At 50.1% G+C, this 22,637-nt stretch overlaps 1 protein-coding gene and 1 non-coding gene across 2 annotated transcripts; both read left to right on the top strand.

Moving 5' to 3' along the window:
- Window positions 1-571: 571 nt before the first annotated feature.
- Window positions 572-674, top strand: LOC128098017 (U6 spliceosomal RNA). Its single transcript, XR_008214064.1, has one exon. It is a non-coding gene; the product is annotated as a U6 spliceosomal RNA (small nuclear RNA).
- Window positions 675-7,267: 6,593 nt separating this feature from the next.
- Id3 (inhibitor of DNA binding 3) lies at window positions 7,268-8,822 on the top strand. The gene is made up of 3 exons (XM_052716300.1): window positions 7,268-7,631; window positions 7,755-7,837; window positions 8,325-8,822. The coding sequence occupies exons 1-2, from the start codon at window positions 7,332-7,334 to the stop codon at window positions 7,812-7,814; spliced, it is 360 nt and encodes a 119-aa protein (XP_052572260.1). The 5' UTR covers window positions 7,268-7,331; the 3' UTR covers window positions 7,815-7,837; window positions 8,325-8,822.
- Window positions 8,823-22,637: the final 13,815 nt, after the last annotated feature.

The following is a 22,637-nucleotide window of genomic DNA, read 5'->3' as shown; positions in this document are numbered from 1 at the left end:
CACAGGACCAAAGGACAACCTGAATTTGAACTTTCACATTGTCATGTTGTCTGCAGTGCTAGACATCAAACCCTAGGGCCGCTTCACCTCTGTACCACACCCCCACCTCCCAGGCTCAGCGTTTCTAGTTTAAATCCTGCGGACCAGGGCCCGGTGGTATATACTTATGCTCTCAGCACTCAGGAGACAGAGGCAGGGGGATCTTCACAAGTTAGAGGTAAGGCTGGTCTACCTATGAGTTCCAGGCCAGCCAGGGGTACAAAGACCTGACTCAAAAGAAAACACCAAAGCCGGGCAGTGGTGGTGCACACCTTTTATCTCAGCACTCAAGAGGCAGAATCAGGAGGATCTCTGTGAGTTCGAAGCCAGCCTGGTCTACAGAGTGAGTTCTAAGACAGCCAAAACTGTTTCACAGAGAAACTCTGTCTCAAAAAAGCAATAAATAAATACATAAAAATGAAAACAAATATAAATCTTATCTTTAAGCGGTAATATCTCAAAATTGTTAATGATTGCTGGGGTAGAACTGAACTTAGTTGTGGTTTTTTTTTTTTTTTTTTAATGTATGTGTATGCTCACTTCAGCAGCACATATACTAAAGTTGGAATAATACAAAGAAGATTAGCATGGCCTCTGAGCAAGACCTGAAGATTAGTGAAGCATGCTGTATTAAAAATTCTTGCTGCAGCTGGGCGGTGGTGGTGGTGGTGCGTGCCTTTAATCCCAGCACTTGGGAGGCAGAGGCAGTCAGATCTCTGAGTTCAAGGCCAGCCTGGTCTGCGCAGTGAGTTCCAGGACAGCCAGGGCTATACAAAGAAACCTTGTTTCAAAAAAAAAAAAAAAAAAAAATGGGGGGGGGTCTGGTGGTGGTAGCACATACATGCCTTTAATCCCAGCACTTGGGAGGCAGAGGCAGGCAGATGTCTGAGTTCAAGGCCAGTCTGTTCTACAGATAAGAGTTCTAGGAGAGCCAGGGCTACAGAGAGAAACCTTGTCTCAAAAAACAAACAAAACTTCTTTTTATATTAAAGTGTGGGGGTATATACGATGTGGTTAAGGTTCTGCATGCCACAGCCCCAGTGTGGAGGTCAGAGGACAACTTTGTGGATCTGATTCTCTCAGTCCACCTTTGCTCAGACTCTAGATTGAACTCAGGCATCAGGTTTGCTCAGCAGGTGCCTCTATCCACTGAGGCATTGCACTACACTAACTTGTGAAGATCCTCCTGCCTCTGCTTCCTGAGTGCTGAAATTATAAGTATATACCACCAGGCTCTGGCCTACAGGATTTAAAGTTATCTGTACCAGTACTTACAAGGGACACAGATAAATTCAAGGTCTTCTTGGGCTACATAGTTAGACTCTGTCTCCAAAAAACCCTACCGATTCCCCTCAATGAAGTGTCTCAGTAGAGTATCTCACACAGGGTAGGTGCCCAGAAAATACCTCCCCTCTGGCTTACTGCATGCCCGGGGGCAGAGCCAGCCTTGGGACATCCCATGGTCAATGATCATTTGGTGAAATAAGGGGTTAGTTAGCTTCAGGATGGTGTGGCTGGACTAAGCGTGGCTGAAAGATGGAGAAGAAGGCAGTGAGATCCAAAGTTGACCCCTAAATTTAGCAGTAGTCACTGTGTGACTTCAGAGGAAGTGTCACACTGCAAGGACAGCTGGAACGGTGGTAGGGTGTGCTTACCATTGTAAGACTCTTCAGTTCTATCCCTGGCATTGAAACGAATACACCTTACTATTTGTCATCCTACCCAATAGGTCCAATTTACTTTTCTCTGTCTGGTGGAACACAACCTTCTCAGGGGCCGGTGACATGGCTCATATAGTAAAGTCACTTGTCACAAAGTCTGAGGGCCTGAGTTTGATCCGCTGGAGTCACATTCTGGAGGGAGAGAAGCAACCTTTATAAACTGTCCTCTGGCCATCACACATTCACCATGACATGCACACACACAAATATATGAATAAATGTAATAACTATAATTCCCGAGAGGTCCTTTGGAAGGGTAGAAGCTTTGGAGACAGGATGAAAATCTTGGGTTTACCACAGAATAGCTATGTGGCCTGGTAGAAAGCACATTCACCTCTCTGAGCCTCTTTCTACACATCCACAAAATGGGTCAGTGAAGCCAGGCATGGGGGAACATATTTGTCCCAGTCCTCAGAAGGCTGAGGTGAGAGAATTTTAAGCTTGGGGACAGACAGCTCAGGCTACATGGTGAGACTATCTCAGAACAAAAAGTCAATGAGAAAATGCAGGGCCAGGGTTGGGGCTGAGAGTAGACTGTTCACCTAGCACTAACGAGGCCCCAGGTTCCATCCCCAGCACTGTAAAAACCAAACCAAACCAACAAAGGGTAGGTAAATAGTTCTTGGCAAACAGGACTCAACAAACTATGATGAAGGTGGCGGTGACAGCTGAGTGTTTCTGAAGTGTAGGAGAGTCCATCTCAAAATCCCCTAAAATCTCTGCCTTTTTAAGGACTTAGGTCCCCATGTCCCTATACTGCCTTTCTTAGTATTGCCCACATTTCTGGGAACTGCCTCTAGGGGAAGCACTAACTTGGAGGGACACCTTGGATCCCCAGCAACACATCATATCACATTAAAGTAACTACTTCCCATCCTCTGTCCCCTATGGCCCTCCTAGCTGTCAGGTGGGTAAATATTATTTTCTCCCCAATTTTATAGAGGTGGTAAGGGAGGAGTGAAGGTGGACAGCCTAGGCAGTACTAGAATATGCCTTCCTTGTAGCCTCTGGATCTGGGGTTGTACTTTGGGGTTCAGATTTGCTGAGGGGAGCAGAGATAGTCTCTCAGTGTATGGCTGGAAAGCACTCAGCACATCTTTATGGCTACTTTCTGAACAAATAGGTAGACACCAGAAAATGCATGGACTGGCAAGATGGTTCCGTGGATAAAGGTGCTTGTCCTGCAAGCCTGAATGACGGTCTGAGTTTGGTCCCTGAACCCACAGTAGAAGGAAAGAACTGGATTCCCAAAAGTTGTACTCTGACTTCCTCAAATATGTTGTGGCAAGGAGACATCGTGGCCCATGACCGTACTTACATATACATACATCACATACACAAGAAATTTTTAAATACAACTTCTGGGAACCTTAAACTGACATAGAGTACTTAACGTTTATGAGAACTAGGGCCAGAGCGGTCAGGGAGTCGGGGAGCAGAAGGGTTGGATCTTGGCCACAGGTCAGTCACGGACATTCACCATAACCTTAGACAAGGTTCCCTGGATCCCCGTGTCTACACACGGAGAAAAGACAGCTAGCTAGCTTGACAGAAGCCCAGTTTGAGCAAGACATCTGCAATCCTCATCATCATGACATTGACTTTGAAATTCACAGCCCAGAGACCCCACTGCCACCACGTCTTAAATTTCTAAAGACGAAACAGTAATAGCTTACAGTTCTGCCAGCTCCTCAAAAAAAAAAAAAAAAAAATCAGAGAGCACAACATTGATTTTTTTTTTCTTTTTATAATTTTGGCAGAGGAAGATGCAGTTCCTGGAAATGCTTACAAAATGATTCCTGACACTAGGAGGAGAGAGTTAAGAGGCGAAAAGGAAGAAGAAAATTTATCTACATACAGATAGAAAGGAGGAAGGTGGAAAGAAAAGGGGTAAACAAAAGAACTAAAAGAGAAAGGGGGACTTTAAAGGGCCCCCATTCAGGGGACGTTATCAAGGTCTCAGAATCTGCGATTTACAAGCCGCTCGCCGGCTAGGGTGGCGCAGGCCCCGCCCCTATCTCGGGTGTCGGGCGTTGATTGGTGGGAGAGGCAGTCGCCGGCCGGTGACTGCCCGAGGAAAGGTTGCCTGGGACACGCATCCCTGTGTGAACGCATGACGTCCCACCCTGGCGCCAGGCTGTCTGGGGCTGAGTCTTAGATCAACACAGCTGTGGGACCCGGACCCACAGCTGGGCAAAGGAGCGGATTCCTCAACAAAAAATAGGATTGTGGGAAAAGTTCTGAAACAAAAACAGCGCAGACAAAAGCCTTAATGACATCCTTTCATAAAAATAAAAAATGCAAGAGGGGGGAAAAAGCTGGTAAAAGGAGCAGAACTGGGAACAGAAAGTTCAGAGGCGTTTGGAGTAAGAGGCTGAGGCCCCGCCACCGCTAAACAAGTTGCAGAAGGCCGGGGCGAGCCGGCCAGTCTGCTGTGCAGGGAAGAGAGGAGTCTTTGGGGTTTAAACTCTATTCAGTGTTCCCAACGCAATCGAAAACCACTCCTTTCAGACTTAGATTCTTAAGTCAGAAAAGATCCTTAAAGGTCAACCCCCCTTCTCTTCCCCTCCCCCAAAGTAAGGTCCGGGAAGAAAGGATTTGTGTCCAAAGGTAAATTCTTGGCATGAAAAGGACAGAATGCGGCTAGATAACCCCACTGCACCCTTCTGCCCTATCCCACACAGCCTATGGCCATTTCAGCCTGGGAGCATCAGGAGGAAATAATAAATGCTTTGAAGGTACTTTGCGAACCATAAACCCAGCAAACCCGCTATCTAAGCCTGAGGCAACAGAGGTAGAACTGGAGGAGGAGAGGAGAGAGCAGACACTGGGTGGGCTAAGTTGAAGCCCACACGCTTGGCCTCATGAAGAACTAACACTGTTGGAGAGAACATGCCGGATGCGTCTTAGATAAACGGTGTTTCACAGTCTTTTCTATTTTGAGACAAGGTCTCACTGTTTAGTTCCTGGCTGTCCTAAAACACCACATAGACCAGGCTGGCCTTTAACTCACAGAGATCTGCCTGCTTCTGCCTCCTGAGTGCTGAGATTAAAGGCTTTTTTTTTTTTTTTTTAATAAACGAGGTCACAGCTGGGTGTAATGACACACCCCTTTAATCCCAGCACTAGGGATGCAAAGAATCTCTGCATTTGAGACCAGCCTGATCTACAGAGCGAGTTCCAGGACAACCGAGGCTACACAGAGAACTGTCTCAAAAAAAAAGGGGGGGGGGAGGGATAAACATACACACACACAAACAAACAAGGTCAGTTTCATGAACTCCACTTAACAGGCAGGAAAACTGAGGCACAGAGAATAATTTGGTCTAAGTTCACACTGTAAAAGCGTTTGAACATAGGTCTGCCAGGTACTGAAGGCCATGATTTTTCCAGAAGCTCTTGGCTTGACTATTTTGAACAAACATACAGAAGTCTTCACGACAGCTAAAGAAAGGGTCCTCTGTTTAGTTATTCGGGAGTCTTCACGCGACGGAGATTTCCCTTCCCGTGACCAAATAGCTGCCATTTGACTTCTTCGGCATATAGAGACTGATTTGTGTTTTTACAGGTTAGATTCCCCTTTTCTGAGACTGAAAGAGCTGTCCTTGAGAACTTTAATATTCTCAGGAGAAAACTTTCAGAGGCTTTTATTGGGACCCAGGGCCGGGTAGCGTGACGGAAAAGGCTTTACCTGTGATGTGATACTGGACATGTTTTCTATGCCCTTTCTCAGCCTTTTGGCCATCCCACACACCCTGTCCAACTGTCTCCCAAGCATAGAGTTCTCAAGTCAGAAAGTATTTATAACGATCCTTAAGTGCCATCTCTTTTTTTTTCCTCTCACAAGACAATCAAAGCCAGGGTATCTGGGTTTGCTCAAGATTCTATGTAGATGACCAATGGCTAGCAGAGATGGCTGATTGAACCCAGGGTCCTGGCTTCCTAGTGTCCTTCCCACTATTGGAACTGTCCCAGCTCAGAGGTCCCATTGTCTTGTTGATCAGTGCCACACACTACTGAACACTTAATTGTTTCCTGTGTTAATCTCGTCCCTGGACACTGTGAGATTCTTGAGAGCAGGAACCTGTTTCATGTGAAGCAACTCTGTAAATATTCAGTAGGCTGATTAAGAAAGCAATCGTGGATGGGAGAGCCTCACCTGGTCTTTTCCAAGATGGAAACCAGAATTTGGAACTACAGGGTTTTCAGAGCCTGGGAAGTGGAGAGAAGACAGGCAAGGAATCCGGAGTGCACTGTCCTTTTGCAATATGGGAGTGTAGTATGTCCTTTTGCCTGCCTGCTGGCCCTTCCTGGTTTCTCAGGCGGTGACGGAGCTACTTCAGCAGGACTAGGAATAATCATGTCCAGGTGGCTGCCCTTCCACCACAGAAGGGGACAGACAACGGAGCGATGAAATTGCTATTGTTTTCTGCACAGAATGTGGAAAGTGGGGAGGGAGGGAGGCTGTGCAAAATGAGGAAGCAAGAGTTAGATTTGCTGACCCACTGGTGTATGTGTGTGTGGAGGGGAGCTTCTAAAGGGTTTATATACAAATCATTGCTTCTAGTCCTCCATAGCTGAAACCTTGTCCAAAATTATAATCAAATTCACTCCCAAAGAACAACTGGGCGTATATTTAGTTCTTTAAGGGGTCCATGGGACAACGGCCCGTGCTTTTCTTTCTCCATGGAAAGGGCTTGGGTTTAGGCTGCTTTTCTCTCTCTCTTTTACCCCCCTTTCCCCTCTTGCTCAAATAAATAGTGTTCTTTGCTCAACCCCCCCTCCCCTCCTCCTTCTGCAATCTCAGCGCCTAGCCCAAATCTGTTTTCTTCATTGTAACCTCAACTTCACCGCAATTAATTTTTTTCCCCTCTGGTCACAAGATAATTCCCGACGCCAGTGAGTCTGGAGGTCAGACGAGCAGCAAATTGGGGAACAAGGCGGCACTAATTCCTTACAAGTTTCCCTTGAAAATTCGAGAGAGAGAGGAGAGAGAGGAGGGGGGGGGGGGGGGGGAGAGAGAGAGAGAGAGAGAGAGAGAGAGAGAGAGAGAGAGAGAGAGAGAGAGAGAGAGAGAGAGAGAGAGAGAGAGAGAGAGAGAGAGAGAGAGAGAGAGAGAGAGAAGAGAGTCCTTCAGGGATTTATGATGACCTCAGAGCTGTGGGTTCGAACCAGTGTTGGGCAGAGGGCAGGGGAGCTCAAAGATCTTGTACGCCGCCAGAAAAGGCAAATTCTTAAAGTTAATGGTTTTAAGTGATTTTTCAAATCTCTACTGGCTGAAAAGCCCCGCCTCTCCTCAGTATCAGCGCTTCCTCATTCTTCGCATCCGCGGCTCAGCGGTCCTCGGCGTCAGACCAGCCCGAGGAAGCCTGTTAGCAATTTAAACCCACTGTGAACGCCCAGGGCCGGGGAGGCGGTGCCCAGGGCGGGCGGGGGTGGAGCCTGGGCAGGCTATTTTGAATAAGGGGGTGTGTCCTAGCGCTGACTCTATAAGAGCCCGCTGCAGCAGGCGTGCGCGGACGGTTTGCTGCTTTAGTGATCTCTTGCTCACCTCCAGCTTCACTCTCCAACATGAAGGCGCTGAGCCCGGTGCGCGGCTGCTACGAGGCGGTGTGCTGTCTGTCGGAACGCAGCCTGGCCATCGCGCGGGGCCGCGGCAAGAGCCCGGCGGCCGAGGAGCCCCTTAGCCTCCTGGACGACATGAACCACTGCTACTCGCGCCTGCGGGAACTGGTGCCGGGAGTCCCGCGAGGCACTCAGCTTAGCCAGGTGGAAATCCTGCAGCGTGTCATAGACTACATCCTCGACCTGCAGGTGGTCCTGGCAGAGCCGGCGCCTGGACCCCCGGACGGTCCGCATCTCCCGATCCAGGTGCGCGAGGGATCCAGGCGGGGGCTGAACAGAGCTGATCGTGCGGGCTGGGGGATGCTGCAGGTCTTTCCCACCGAGTCCCCGAATGCCTTGGCTAACTCGTCTCTTATCCTCCTTTGACAGACATCTGAGCTCTCTCCGGAACTTGTGATCTCCAACGACAAGAGGAGCTTTTGCCACTGACCCGGCGGTCCTGTCACCTCCCGGTAAGTTTTCTTCTGACCTGGACGAGAGGGAGGCTTGCTTAGGAAATCCCGCACTTGACAGAACATTGCAAGGTTTAGGGTTTCCTCGGTTTAGGGAAATCCAAACCAGAGAGAGGCAAGAGGCTTATCCGTGGTCACTTACAGGACAGTACCAATGTCAATATCACGTGCATTCCTAAAGCACGCTGCCTCTGCTCACCCCGAGTGGCCAAAGCCCTGGGCAAGTGGGCGCGCGGATCCCACCAAATAGTCTTTCAGTAAAGGGGAGCCCCCTTTCCACTAGTGTCATTTCCAAGAGGGAGGGGGAGTGGTGGCTCCGCCTGTGGTCCTTTGGCGCCAACTGGGTGGAGGCTGTGTGGGGCGCGGAGTTATCAGCTGGAAGTAGAGACCGAGTTTCCTCCCTGGCGCCGGCCAGTCTGCGGCGGCCTCCGCCTGGGCGCGCTCGGCGGAAACTGGCGGCTCCCTCACTCTTTTCTCCCCCGCCCAGAATGCAGGTGCTGGCGCCCGTTCCGCTGGGGACCCTGGGACTCTGGGACCCTCTCTCCGGCCGGAAGCCCGAGGGCATGGATGAGCCTCGATCTCGCCCAGCCTTCTTCACTTCCCCTAAACCCCTGCCTCGAGGCTGGACCGGGAGCCCGAGAGCGAAGGACTGAACTTGGGTGGCCTGAAGAGCTAGCTAGCGCTGGTCAGCAGCTGGGCAACGTCACCCTGTCCCCACCCTGACTCCTAAGTCTTAAAAGACTGGCTTTTCCGAGAATGGGGGTGTTAAGAAGGGGGGCGGGTGGCTACCCTGCGCCTGCCGAGGCAGCGTAAGAGCTGGTTTTCTGACCTTGGAGAACGGCTCTGCTGCCCTGATTATGAACTCTATAATAGAGTATATAGCTTTTGTACCTTTTTTACAGGAAGGTGACTTTCTGTAATCATGTGATGTGTATTAAACTTTTTATAAAAGTTAACATTTTGCATAATAAACCATTTTTGAACACTTTTGTGTATGACATCATGCGCCCGTCTCCCCATTTCTTAAGTCTTACGTGGCTGTCTTTAGGAAACATCCTAGGATCTTGGGAGGAACAAATTTGCATGCCCTCTTAGGATCGAGAAAGTTTCCAGCTGAAGCTGAGAGGTAGGGTGGATATTTGAAAGGGCTAAGAATGGGAATCCCCAGATCCATGGGGGTTGAGAACAAGGATCTGCAACCATACCCATCAATCACAGAATGCTGCTGCAAGCTACCCAGCAAGCTGGAGGCTGAGTTTCTTTCAGTCCCTTGAAACTTGGCAGTGGATATTCAATGCTACAAACTATTGGTGATACCTTCCTGGCCTCTAGCAGGGGATGTAGTAAAAGTGAGCCCATTTCAGGGATGAATAAACTGACTGCCAGGCCTGGTCTCATTTCCCTCATGCTTTCTGATCTGGCTTCCTCCCAGACTTAATAAACTTGAAAAAAGAAACCTCAGGGTTGCTGGGCATAGTGATGCACACCTCTAATTCAACCACTTGAGAAGCTGAGGCAGGCATTTCTGAGTTGGGAGCCGGCCTACATAGGTAGTAAGTTCCAGGAAAGCCAGAGCTACATAGTAAGACTCTATATTGGAAGCTTAAATCTAAAACCAGGACCTTCCCTCAATCAGCAGCCACTCAGGAATGCAGCCTAGCTGTAAAGCAATGCTGCAGGGTCCCTTAATGCTCAGGAAGCTTTAACCTTGACTTGGGAGTTGGACAAGAGTGACTAGTATTTTGGTGGGTGTGATTGATTAGGACCTGGGGTCAGGCCTGGGAGTAGAGCAAAAGGCAAGACATCAACTCATGTCCCATCTATCTACCCCCAACATGGTGCCTCCCCAGGTGGGATACAGCCGGCTCCTGGCCTCACTGAATTGCTGTTTATATGATCACATCTGTGTGCTGGGCCTTGGCATGTGTTTCTTCTATTTCATAACAGGTCATGGCATTACCCTTGGTGCTTTGACCCTAGTAAGCTTTTTGGGGTGAACCAGGGTCAAGGAGGTGGAGGTGCAACCTCTGTCTTTGCCAATCATCCTACAGCCTGATGAATAGTTTTTAACCTCTTCTGATGAGTTGATGGAAGATAGGCGCATCCTTTAGAAAGCACACATACATTTTTGCAGAGTAATAGCGGGCCTCCAGCAGAACTGGAGGTCCTCAGTTCCCACGTGAGAAACCCTTGCCCCAAATAAACCTAAGACATCCCCCTTTGATCCTGTGCTAGGCTGTGCTGTGTTCTCTGAATACTGCCCATCAAGGATGAAAATCCTGAATTTGCTGAATACTGCAGGCTACGGACTGTGCCTCCTGTGAGCCTCAGTTTCCACATTTGTACCAGGCAACGGTTCTTAGGGGCCTTTACTCTCTAACACAGTAGTTTGCCTTCTGTTCCCTTAGAAGTTAAGACCAGGGGAAGTGCAGGCTCATGTGACCTGGAGCAAGCCACTTCTCTCTGAGCCCAGCTGCCTCCTAGGACGGAAGATAATGATGGGAAAGTTCTTTGAAATGCATCACACACCTACAAGGCATTATTAAGCTAATTCCAAGGAAATTGCTTGTCAAGACTCCCAGGGCTGAGCAGTTCAGGTGGCCAGGACAAAAGCTGGGACCATCCCGCCAATCCATTAGTCATTAGAGAGTGAAAGCAATTTAGCCCTAGGTCAGAAGCCTCTGAGATAGTCTTCTGCTGTAATCGTTAAGGGGAGTGCCTACCAGGTGCGCTGAGTCCATTTCATCTTAATCTCTTTTCTAATCAGCAAGGTGGTATCTTGAATAGGTTTATCAAGGTCACAGCATGGAAGTGGGAGATGGTATTTAAGAAGGCCAGCTTCCTCTAGCTTCAAAGCCCGTGTTCTCATTTCTACTTCAGACAGCTTTTCCCCTGTCACTCCGTGAGTGGGGCACAAATTAGGAGCCCAGTAAGAAGAGCTTGTTGGAAAAGCAACAAAACATGAAGGTTACCCCTAGTTCTGTATGAAATGGGATGATGGTACCTCCCTGCAAGTTTTATGGTTCAGATGAAAGACCACACATAAACCATCTCCCTGGCTCCTTGAGCTATACACAGTTGAGGGTCTTGAGCCGATCTCGAATGTCTCAGCTCTGAAGCACCGACATTTGGGCTGAATGTATATAAATATGTATTCGAAATACTCTATTAGCTCGTGGCCACACAGTTCCTAAGTGACAAAGCAGGGATTCAAACTCATGTCCGTGACACTTGGTGGCCTTCCAAGAACAGCCACTCTAGCACACAGCGTGGGACACTCTTCAATTTTAAGACTTCCGAATCGTTACAGCTGTCCCTGGCCGCCATTCTCCCCCAGGTCCCCAGGCTGCACCCTTAAAACTTCTCTCCCCCGCATTCCCGCAAAACGGCCCCTACCCCATGGCCGGCCTCCAGGCAAGCAGCGGCTCGCCGGCGCCTGGGCAGGGCAAGAGTCTCGGCCCACGTGGCCCAGGGCCCGGGAGGGCGTGGCTCCAGGCCCCGCCCCCAGCTCGGTCCCACCCCCGGCCGGGCGCCCGCGCTCTCCCGCCCCCCGCGGGCCCTGGGGGCCGCTCGCAGGTGTTCGCTGGCGCCCGGATGTCTGAGCTCTGGCTCCACTCTGGCTCCGGCTCCCTCCGCAGCCTGCGGGCGGGGCTCGCAGCCCATCCGGAGCCTCGCGGCGCCCCCGCCGCTTCTGCCAGCAGCGCGGCCTGCAGCTCCCAACCTCCCGGCCTGGGTGAGCCCCCCCCCGCTGCCCGGCCGAGTCGCTGACCCCACTGCTCTCGCGCTGCCCCCATCGGCGCTCGGGCCGCTGCAGCCTGGCCGCGCCCCCACTCCGCTTCCTGACTCGGCCCGGTGGCCGCCTGCATCGCACCCTGCTCCTTCCTTCCTTCATTCTTTCAGGCAACGCGCATTCCTCGGGCGCCTGCGACATGCCCTGCACAAGGCCTCGCCGACCTTCCGAGAATGGCCTCGAGTCACTAGGCTTCCCTGCCCTCCCTCCCTCCCCACCCCGCCCGAAGCAGGCGGTGACGCCCTGCTTCACTCCAGAGTTCTCTGATTATTCTCCCTCCAGTTAGGGTTCAGACCCAGGCAAGGCTATAACATAATTATGATGGGGTCGGTCTGCAAGCCCACTGATGGGTCAGAGAGTGGCCTGAACTGGGGTTCTAAGGAGCTTTGGTAACAGTTTGTGGCCTGGCCTCATGGGCTAGGTGTGGGGTCAGGATCAGGGAACTTGGAGACCAAGACTGGGGGGTTGTCTTTGGCAAGCTGTGTAAGGAGGGGCCGCTGTCTGTAAGCCCCTCCCCCAGCTCACACTGGCATCCCTCCCGGGTGGAGGGCTCACCATCACCTTAGCCTTCCTGCTGGAGACACCCAAGCTCCTCACCATCGCTGCTCTTCTGAGCCAGATGTCATAGTCATCAGCCTCACTGGGCCTGAAGCCCTATTGTGAATGGAAAGCCGTGTTGGCCAGGGGAGGGAGGGCAGCACCTGAGCACCGAGTGTGTTTAGCAGCAAGCGCTTGTTCCTCACAGCACTTTCCCATTTGTTCACAAACCCAAAGCTTGTCAGGAGTGGGAGGACCCTCAGAACTCACACATGTGGCCTGTCCAGAGACACCCACCAAGTTAGCAGTTAAGAAAATCCTCGTAAGTGGGATGTGGTGGCATATGCTTGCACTCAGGAGGTTGAGGCAGGAGGATCCTGAGTTTGAGGCCAGCCCAGGATACATAGCAAGAACCAGTCTTAAAAATAGATAAGGGGTTGAAGAGGTGGCTGAGAGGTTAGGAGCACCTATGGCTCTTCCAGAGGACCAGAGTTTGGTTCCCAGCACCCACTCCAGATCCAGGGCATCCAGTGCCCTCTTCTGGCCTCCATGGGCATGGGCACACTCGTGGCACACACACACACTAATAAAAATAATGAAAATAAATCTCTAAAAGAAATGAATGGGCCAGGTGGTGGTGGCAAATGTCTGTAATCCCAGCATTCAGGAGGCAGAGGCAGGGGGATCTCTGTGAGTTTGAGACCAGCCTGGTCTACAGAGCAAGTTCTAGGACTACACAGAGAAACCCTGTTTCCAAAAAAATGAAAATAGATAAGTAATGGAGTCAGGTGTGATGGCAAATACCTGTAATCCCTGTACTTGGAAGGTAGAAGCAGAAAGATCAAGAATTCGAAGGCCATGTTCTACTACATTGAGAACTGGAGGCCAGGGTCAGCAGGTTAACAGAGCTAGCTGCCAGGCCTGATGACCTGATTGAAATCCCCAGAACCTACATAGTGGAGAGAACGGACTTCCACAGTTGCCCTCTGATCTTACTTGCACGATGCAGCATGCACGATGCAGCATGCATGCAGCATTCACGATGCAGCATGCACGCACCCCACCCCCATACACACACACATACACATAATAAACTTTACAAAGTTGGAGGCCAATCCGAGCAACATAAGACTCCATCTCAAAAATTTACAAAAGAACAATGGATAAACAAACAGAACAACTGAAATATCTCAACATAAAAGGCTAAGTTTGAGCCTAAACCTCCTGGATTCCCATCTAGTTCTGTCTTCACCCACTGAGCTCTCCCTGAGCCAGCAGGGGTTATTATTCCTGCTTTGGGGATGGGGTGGGCTGGAGTCTGGCCAATCCACGGACCTCACCCACTGCTCTTGCAGAGAGACTGCCAAGGGCTGCTGCACAGACCTACCCAGAGACTCTGGAAAAGGGCAATGGGATGGCACCTCCCAGAAGCCTTGTCTCTTGTCCCTGCCCAGCCCCTTCTCTGCCACCCTTGCCAGGAACACATGGAGGAAGGGTGACCCATATGAGCGAAAGCTGGGAGGGAGAGAAGCCTTTGAGAACGGCGGCCGGGGCAGCTTAGCTGGCTTCTTACAGACACATACGGAACTCATTATGCTACATCAAGGTGGTCGCTGGCCAGCTGGCAGAGGATGGGTTTGGGGCTAAAAGTGTGTGTTCTGTGGCAGGAGATGCTTAAGGCCCAGCTGACTCCCCGGGATAAGTCTCCCACTCCACGACCCTGGTCCCTCCTAAGCCTTGTTTAGTTTTCAGCCTGTGCCCTTTCTAGCATCCAAACAAACAGTTTCAAGATACAGGCCCCTGTACCCTCTACTGAGCCCCTGTATGTTATTCGGGATTCTTGGGGGCCACCAATACAGACGACCGCATTCTCCCCAACTTGCCCCCCATCCTCCTGGGGCCAGAGGTCCTGTAGGTCTGCCAGTGGGTCCAGATGTGTGACAAGCTGCACTATTTGGTATTCTCCTAAGGCTTATCCTGGTGGGGGGTCCTGCAACCTGTCAATCACCTCTTCCACTGCAGATCCATCTGCCTGGACAAGAGCAACAAGAGCTGTTTCAGAAGAGGCTGTTAGTCGTGCCCAGCACCTACCTACACAGCGGCCCAGTCTGGAAAGATGGGGTGTCCTCTATCTCAGTCCTGGGACCCTAAGCTGTTAGGGGTCCTGACAAAAGTTAACTTGGAGTGACCAGTGGGTTTGCTGTCTGCCCTGCTTTGGAACCTCTGCACAGTTTGGGGACACAGCTGAGCACTAGCCTGCGAGGCCCTGAACGCCATTCCCAGCAACATCAAGCAAAAAAAAAAAAAAAAAAGAATGTTTTGCTTAAGACTTTGGAGACTAGCAAGGTAGCTCAGTTAGGAAAGAGCCTGCCGTACAAGCCTGAGGACCTGAGAAGAGCTGGGTGGGGTGCAGGAGCACATGTCTGTAATCCCAGTTCTGGGGGTCGGGGGAGACAGGAGGATCCCCGGGTATTATGGGCAAGCCATTCTAGCAGAATCCATGAGCTGCAGGTTCAGTGAGAAACCCTGTCTCAAAATATAAGGAGAACAATCACAGAAGATACCCGCCATCAGCCTCCAGCTTCTGGGAATACATGCACACCTGTGTACACACACAGACAGACATAAAACCCCTCAAACTTGATACAGCTCTCACACAGCCTACAAAGCGTCCCAGCCACAGCAGTCTCCGGGAGCTGTGAGTCTGGGAAGCAGATACAGCTGGCTGGATTCTAGCTTTGTCATTTATCAGCTATGCCACCACAGGTAAGCCATTTATCCTCTGGGAGCCTCGCTGGATTGATGCGATGATTATATTTGATGACACGTGTAAAGCTCCTGGCACTCGGTCAGTCCCGGGTGACCCCCCACCAGGGAGGGAGTCTGCTGGGTGTAGTGTCACATTCCTTACCCGGGCTCCTTCCCAGCTCCTAGGCATTGCAGTTGGCAGCACACAGCACCTCAGGACCACCTACCCGGTGTTTGTAGTCTTCCCAGCCCGCAGCCCATCCAGGAGAGCATTCTGGCACTTAAGGAATGAACAGTGCGGGGAAGCCACGGGCTGGACTCCACTCCTGAGCTCTGCTACCTTGGAAAATAACTTAACCTCTCTGTGTCCAAGGTTCCTCTCTCCCATCCTGCAAGAAACTGAGTCCCCAGGTAGAGAAGACCTAGCAATAAAAAGCCAGACTCTAGGGGTCAGGCAGAGGTAGGGTGCCTGGTCTAGGTGAGCTGTTCATGGTGGACAGCCATTATCCATCTAACGAAAGGGAGGCCAGGAGAGGACACTTGTCCCGCCCCCTGCCTTGCCCCCCTCCCTCCTGTCCTTCCTACCTGCCCCTTTTTTCCTTCTAGGCTGATCCCCAACTTTCTATATAGCCAAACGTGACCTTGAACTTTTCATTTTGTTTTGTTTTTGTTTTCTGAGACAGGGTTTCTCTGTATAATAGTCCTGGCTGTCCTGGAATTCACTCTGTAAACCAGGCTGGCCTCAAACTCACAGAGATCTGCCTGCCTCTGTCTCCCTAGTACTGGGATTAAGGGCATGCACCACTATCTCCCGGTGACCTTGAACTTTTTTGAAAAGATTTATTTATTTTTAAATAAATAAAAAAAAATGACTGTTTTGTCACATGTAAGTCTGTGCAACACATGCATGCAGTGTCTTGAGGAGGCCAGAAGAGGGCGTTGGATCTCCTAGAACTGGAGTTACACATGGTTTTAAGCTGTCACATGCTAGAAATCGAACCTGAGTGCTCTGGAGGAGCAGCCAGTGCTCTTGAGGGCTGAACCATCTTTCTAGCCTGACCTTTAACTTCTGACCCTCCTGCCTGTACCTCCTAAGTGCTGGACTCACAGCCGTGTACCACCACACCCAGCTTTAATTCCATTATTTATCATCATCATCATCATCATCATCATCATCATCAGTCAGAGTTTTGTGTGTGTTTGGGCACATGTAGGCCACAGCCTGTGGATGGCCATCAGAGGACACCTTGCAGAAGTCAGTTCTCTTCCACCGAGTGAGTCCTAGGGATGGACTAAGGACTTGGTCTTGGTGGCAGGCACCTTTACCTGGTGAGCCAACATCTTACCGGCCAGTGCTTGGTATACAGTGTTGGGTTTTGCTAGGCAAGCATGCTACCAGCTGAGTTCCATCCCTGTCTGCTTTAGATGACCACCCTCACACATGACTCTGATGCAGCTTCTGTTTGAACAGTGTTGGCTAATCCAGATATTCTCATATTTGCGTATTAGATGCCTAGTGAGGTGTAGGCTTTCCCACGTACTGGCTGTGTGGATTTGGACAGAGGACTTCACTGTTTCTGTCCCCAGCATCTACATCTGTGCAATGGGAGCAATGGTAGTCTCTCCCACTGACAGTCTAAGAACTGTCTTTCCTCCACCTGGCTGTCGCACATCACCTCAGCATGCCATGAGAAGTCCCTGTTCTGGTACATTCTGCAGCCATCTGTGCCTTCGTGTAAAAATGTGGCATCTCTGTTCTACTTTGTTATTTAAGTGAAATTGACATCTCAGGAAGATGTACCAGATTTTTATCACATGGTTTTGTGAGACCAGGCACCGGGCCAGCTTCACACAGCCACACATGTGCCTGCATGAACACACAAGCCTGCGGACACACACGCGCCCTGAGAAGCCCGAGCCACACGGTGCTCCTTTCCAAATGGGCTGGGAAGGGCCACGAGGAGCTGGGGGCTGCTCTCAGCTCTACCCAGCAGGCTCTGAGTGAGGCAAGGCCGCACCCAGCCCTGGCTCTGTCCCCTCCTTGCCCGCACCTCTGCAGAGAGCTTCACCTCCCTCAGACTCAGCTTTCTCATCTCTCCTATGGAAGGGGGTTCATCGTCTCTACATTCTGGGACTCTTTTGTGTAGTGTTGGGCATGCTAAGCAAATGTTCTTCCACTCAGCCACATCTCCAGTCCTTTCCGGGCTCTTGCAAGGTCTACAGAAAGTGTAGAAAGTTCCTGAAAGAGTCATTGCCACCTGTCCAGGAATGAGGGTTCTTCGACACCCAGCTGGCTTTCAGTTGAGTGAAAATCATTTTAAGAAAACGGGGCTAAGGTCTATGTGCCTTACATAAATATATTTGCTTACTACCTTTGAACACCCCAGTTAAGCCAATGAAAGGTTTTCCCCATAAACTTATTTTATTTCATCCTCAAACATGAATAAGAGATTAAGTATGTTAGGGCGAGAGACTGAAGGACGAACACCAATGAGGCCGGGTTTTTACTCTAAAATGGGACAGAAAGAAAAAGGAGCTTTCTCCTGAGGCCTGGTGTGTGTGTGTGTGTGTGTGTTTAAATCTATTCATTGGTTTTTTGTTTTGTTGTCTATGGTACGGGGAAGTGAACCCAGAGACTCTGATATGCTGGCAAACCCTCTGCCATAGGCTATCGCCCCAGTGGCCCCCCACCCAGTAATTCTGAACCCAGGCACTGATGTGCACTCCTGTAATCCTGTCACTCAGGAGTCCGAGGCCAGAAGATCAGTAAAAGGATTAGCCTGAGCTACGTCGCAAGAGTCTGTCTCAACCCACCAGGGCAAAGCAAAACCAAGATTATTTTGGGAACTCACTGAGGTGGTGTATGTAAAGCTGTGAGACAAGCCAGAGATCAGGTTTTTGCCCCCCTCTGCCCCTCCCCCACACATCGAAGTTCTCAGAGGTAGGACGTGGTTACCTTGGGCCTCAGCACTGGTGATGTAGTAATAAACTGAGTAACGCTAATGGCGGTAACGTTCAACACATGGGGTTGGCCACTTGGTTTGTTATAAAGGTGCCTGCTCTGCCGGCCTGATGACCTGAGTTGGGTCCCTGGAACCCGCAGTGAAAGGACAGAAGTGACTCCTAGAATTTGTCCTCTGCCCTTCATGTGTGCCTTGGCATGACAGCACACAAATGTCATAAAATAAGGATGCAAAGGAGCACTGAAGGCATTTTCTTGAAAGTTTTTTGTTTGTTTGTTTGTTTTGTTTTTGTTTTTGGAGACAGGGTTTGGTGCCCATCTGGGAACTCACTCTCTAGACCAGGCTGGCCTCGAACCCACAGAGATCCACCTGGCTCTGTCTCCCGAGTGAGTGCTGGGATTAAAGGCGTGCGCCACCACCGCCTGGTGGAAGTTTTTGATCTTTAATTGGAAGCATTTAAATTTTCTTTGTTGATTCCAAATCTAAAATGTTTTTGTGTATTTTTTGTTGTTATTGTTTCGTTTTTTTTGAGACAGGGTTTTTCTGTGTAACAGTCCCAGCTGTCCTGGAACTCACTTTGTAGACCAGGCTAGCCTCCTGCCTACTTCTGCCTCCCAAGTGCTGGGATTACAGGTATGTACCACCACCGTGGGCTGTTTTGGTTTTGTTGAGACAGATTCTCACTCTCGTCTGAGCTAGCCTGGAACTTATTACGTGGCCCAGTGTAGCCTCATACTCTGCCGACTCTCAAATGCTGGATCGGAGGTCTGAGCCAGCACCGTGTTCCACTTTCTGCAGTGGTTTTGTTTGTTTGTTTGTTTTCTCCAGAGTCTCACATAGCCTAGTCTATTCTTGAATTCAACATGTGGTCAAGGATGACCTTGAATTTCTAATCCTCCTGCCGGTTTCTCTGGAGTGCTGGGATTAGAGGGGTATAACACCACAGGGTTTATGAAGTACTGGGAATTGAACCTAGGACTTCATCCATGCTTCCTAAGCACTCTACCAATGGAGCTCCATTTGTAGCCCACTTACATTGTTGGTTTTAAGAAAATAGCTGGGTGGTGATGGCGCACGTCTTTAATCCCAGCACTTGGGAGGCAAAGCCAGGCTGATCTCTGTGAGTTCAAGGCCAGCCTGGTCTACAGAATGAGATCCAGAAAAAAAAAAGTTTATTTTTATTTTATGTGCATTGGTATTTTGCCTGCAAGTATGTCTGTGTGAGGGTCTTAGATCTCGGAGTTACAGACAGTTGTGAGCTGCCATGTGGGTGCTGAGAATTGACCCCAGGTCCTCTAGAAGAGCAGTTAGTGCTCTTAGCTGCTGAACCATCTCTCTAGCCCCTGTATTGGTTTTTTTTTTTTTTAAAGATTTATTTATTTATTATGTATACAGTGAGTGTTCAGCCTGCAGGCCAGAAGAGGGCACCAGATCTCATTATAGATGGTTGTGAGCCACCATGTGGTTGCTGGGAATTGAACTCAGGACCTCTGGAAGAACAGCCAGTGCTCTTAACCTCTGAGCCATCTCTCCAGCCCCTGTATTGGTTTTTTAAATACAAAGAAACTGTGTTACTTTCCCCCTATGTGTTTCCCACATGCGGAGGAGGTAATTTTAATTTTGAGCCTTATGCATCTGGGGCCAAACCAGTAGGCGAGCTCGGACGGCAGTCCTGGGTTGAGGGTGTAGTAAGAGGGTGTTTGCTCAGCTTGGAAGAGGCCTTGGGCCCCAGCTCCCCCACGGATGTATCTGTGCATCCTTACTATACATGGATCAGTGATCAACTGGCCTCGTATAAAGAAGTCCCAGAAACGGGACGTAGGTCGAATAGCTTCCCGAACGCCTTCCTTCCCTCCTCTTCTGCCCACCCTCCATTGAAGAGGGCAGCAGTGACTAGAAATCTAGTCAGCTAGGTGACAAAGACCCTTCAGCTGCTGTTCCTCCCTCCCACGGTGTTTCAGCTCCTTCTGGAACAATCCCCCATCTGAGACCCTTGGCCTGCTGCTCAAGTCCCACCTTCTTTAGAAAAAGGCCCCGTAACTTCCATGTCACCAAAGATTTGACCACTACAAATGTGTCTTGGTGCCCTGACCATGTGTTGTATCTCCCAATGCCACCTAAGGCTTGTAGTGGTGAGCAGGCGAGAGGCAGAGACAGAGACAGAAATGTGGAGAGATCACTCAGTGGTCAAGAGCACCATACTGCTCTTACAGAGGACTTGAGTTCAGTTCCCAGTATTCACAGGCAATTCACGTCTGCCTGTAACTCAGCAGACAACCTCTGGCCTCCATGGACACACACAGACACATACATGTGATTTAAAACAATCCACACACACACATTTTAAGAGATCAGGGCGTGGTGGTTCTCGCCTTTAATACCAGCACTCAGGAAGCAGAGGAGGATGGATGTCTGTGAGTGTGAAGTCAATCTGGTCTACAAGTGAGTTTCAAGCCAGCCAGGCTACATAGTGATAACCCTGTTGGAGGAGGAGAAGAAGAAATAAAAGAAAACAGACTTGGACTGGCAAGATGGCTCACTTGGGAAAGCACCTGCTGGTTAAGCATGAGGATGGAGTTCAATCCCTCACACCAGGTAAAAGGCCGGGGCAGCACCCTTGTCCCAGCACTGGGGACCTGGAGATAGAAAGATCCCTGGAGCTTGTTGGCCACCTAGTTTGGCTGAGTCAGCAAGCTCCGGGCCCAATGAGAGACTCACTCAAAAAAAAAATAATAATGGGGGTTCGGTGGGTGGAGAGATGCTTGCTGCTCTTGGAAAGGACCTGGTTCTGTTTCTAGTACCTAGATGGCAGCTCACAGCTGTTTAGGGGATTTCATGCTCTCTTCTGACCTCTGCAGGCATTCATGTTGTCACATACATTCATAAAGGCAAAACATATCAAATACATTTTCAAAATCTAAAACTTAAAAAAAAAAATGTTAATGGTGCCGGGCGGTGGTGGCACACGCCTTTAATCCCAGCACTTGGGAGGCAGAGGCAGGTGGATCTCTGTGAGTTCGAGGCCAGCCTGGTCTCCAAAGCGAGTTCCAAGAAAGGCACAAAGCTCCACAGAGAAACCCTGTCTCGAAAAAAAAAAAAAAAAAAAAAAAAAAAGAAAAGAAAGTTAATGGCAACCACTGGCCTACACACACACACACACACACACACACACACACACACACACACACACACACACACGGGGGTGGGGGGAACTGATCGGGAGAGAAATTAACTGGTGGTGCATGCCTGTCTTTAATCTCAGCACTCGGGAGGCAGAGGCAGGTAGATCTCTGAGTTCGAGGCCAGCCTGGTCTGCAGAGTGAGTTCCAGGACAGCCACAGCTACACAGAAATCCTATCTCAAAGAAAACAAATATTGTTGCTATTATTTTGGTGCTGGATATCAAAGTAAGACCTTGTGCTTGGGGCTGGAGAGATGGCTTAGTGGTTAATAACACAGACTGTTCTTCCAGAAGTTCTGAGTTCAATTCCCAGCAACCACATGGTGGCTCACAACCTCTGTAATGAGATCTGGTGCCCTCTTCTGGCAGAACCCTGTATACCTAATAAATAAACAAATCTTTAAAGAAAGAAAGACAGACCTTGTGCTTGCTAGGCAGTCTCTCTAAGACTTAACCACTCCTTCAGCCTCCTAAGAATGTTTTGTAAGTTCATCATTACATTTCACCCCCTAAACCTTTCCAAGTCTGCAAATCATAGATGGGCACTGAGACCCAGAAGGAGGGTTCTTGACCAATGCTATGTTCCAAGGCATGCCTCAACCTCTCTGAACTCACTCACCCTGAGTACCTTCTGGTATATAGACTTTTGGCCTGACATCTTCCTCAGCATTTAATAAGACCAGTGTTGTCTTCATGTGTTAAGGACCTTGAGACTAAGGTAAGTAAAAGAACTTGCCCAAGTCACACAGACAGGGAGGGACAATATCATGACTTTATCAGAGCTAGTCCCTTCCAGTATGTGCCTTCTATTTAGTGCCTGGAGGCCTCTGGGCTTTGCTGTTAGGGAGCCTCAGTGTGGTACCCCAAAGCAAGGCTGACTACCAAGACTGCCCCCTCACCCACCTCCCTCAGCCTCAGCATCTGGGGTCAGGGGGCTCACAGAAAGGGGACAGAAGGCCCTGCTGCAGCCATGATCTATACATACAGCCAGGCAACCCCCAAGGCCCATTGTCTACCCCAGAGACAATATAGATAAAGGACCCAGCCTAGTGGGCTGCTTGCATCAATCTGTAGCCATGGAAACCCCTAGGGAGACAATTCCAGAGCCCTCCCTGTCATTCCCCACCCCACACACACACCCTGCAGCTGTGTCCCAGCCCCCAGCGGGAGGGGAAACTGCTGGTAATTGCCACCCCCCCCCACCCCCCACCCCAGCTACTGCCACCTCCAAATGGGACACAGCTGGATCCCTCTTAAACCCCCTCCTCCAGCAGAACTGATACTGCTATAGGGTCTTTAGGCCTTAAGGTCTAAACCTTGCAGGTCAGTTTAAGGTCACACGGTGGTGAGAAATGCCCTTGATCCCAGGGTCAAACTGAGAAAAGGTTCAATGGAATCCGCCACCGTAGAAACTTCGACAGCGCAGGTTTTCGGCATGTGACTGCCCTCTGGTGGCCAGTTGCTGCAACTGTCAGCTGCTGCTCTGGAGGAGAGAACCGTCTTCGAGGCTATGTAACTGCTGTGTTCCCGATGCCCACGCATGTCAGATCTACTCCTCACCCTGTGGGGTGGGCGTTCTTA

This window comes from Peromyscus californicus, unplaced genomic scaffold (assembly GCF_007827085.1).
Source record: "Peromyscus californicus insignis strain IS unplaced genomic scaffold, ASM782708v3 Scaffold_5__1_contigs__length_169319896, whole genome shotgun sequence".
Taxonomy (NCBI): Eukaryota; Metazoa; Chordata; class Mammalia; order Rodentia; family Cricetidae; genus Peromyscus; species Peromyscus californicus.
The sequence above is the reverse complement of the archived record's forward strand: the minus strand, read 5'-3'. Positions and strand labels throughout refer to the sequence as shown.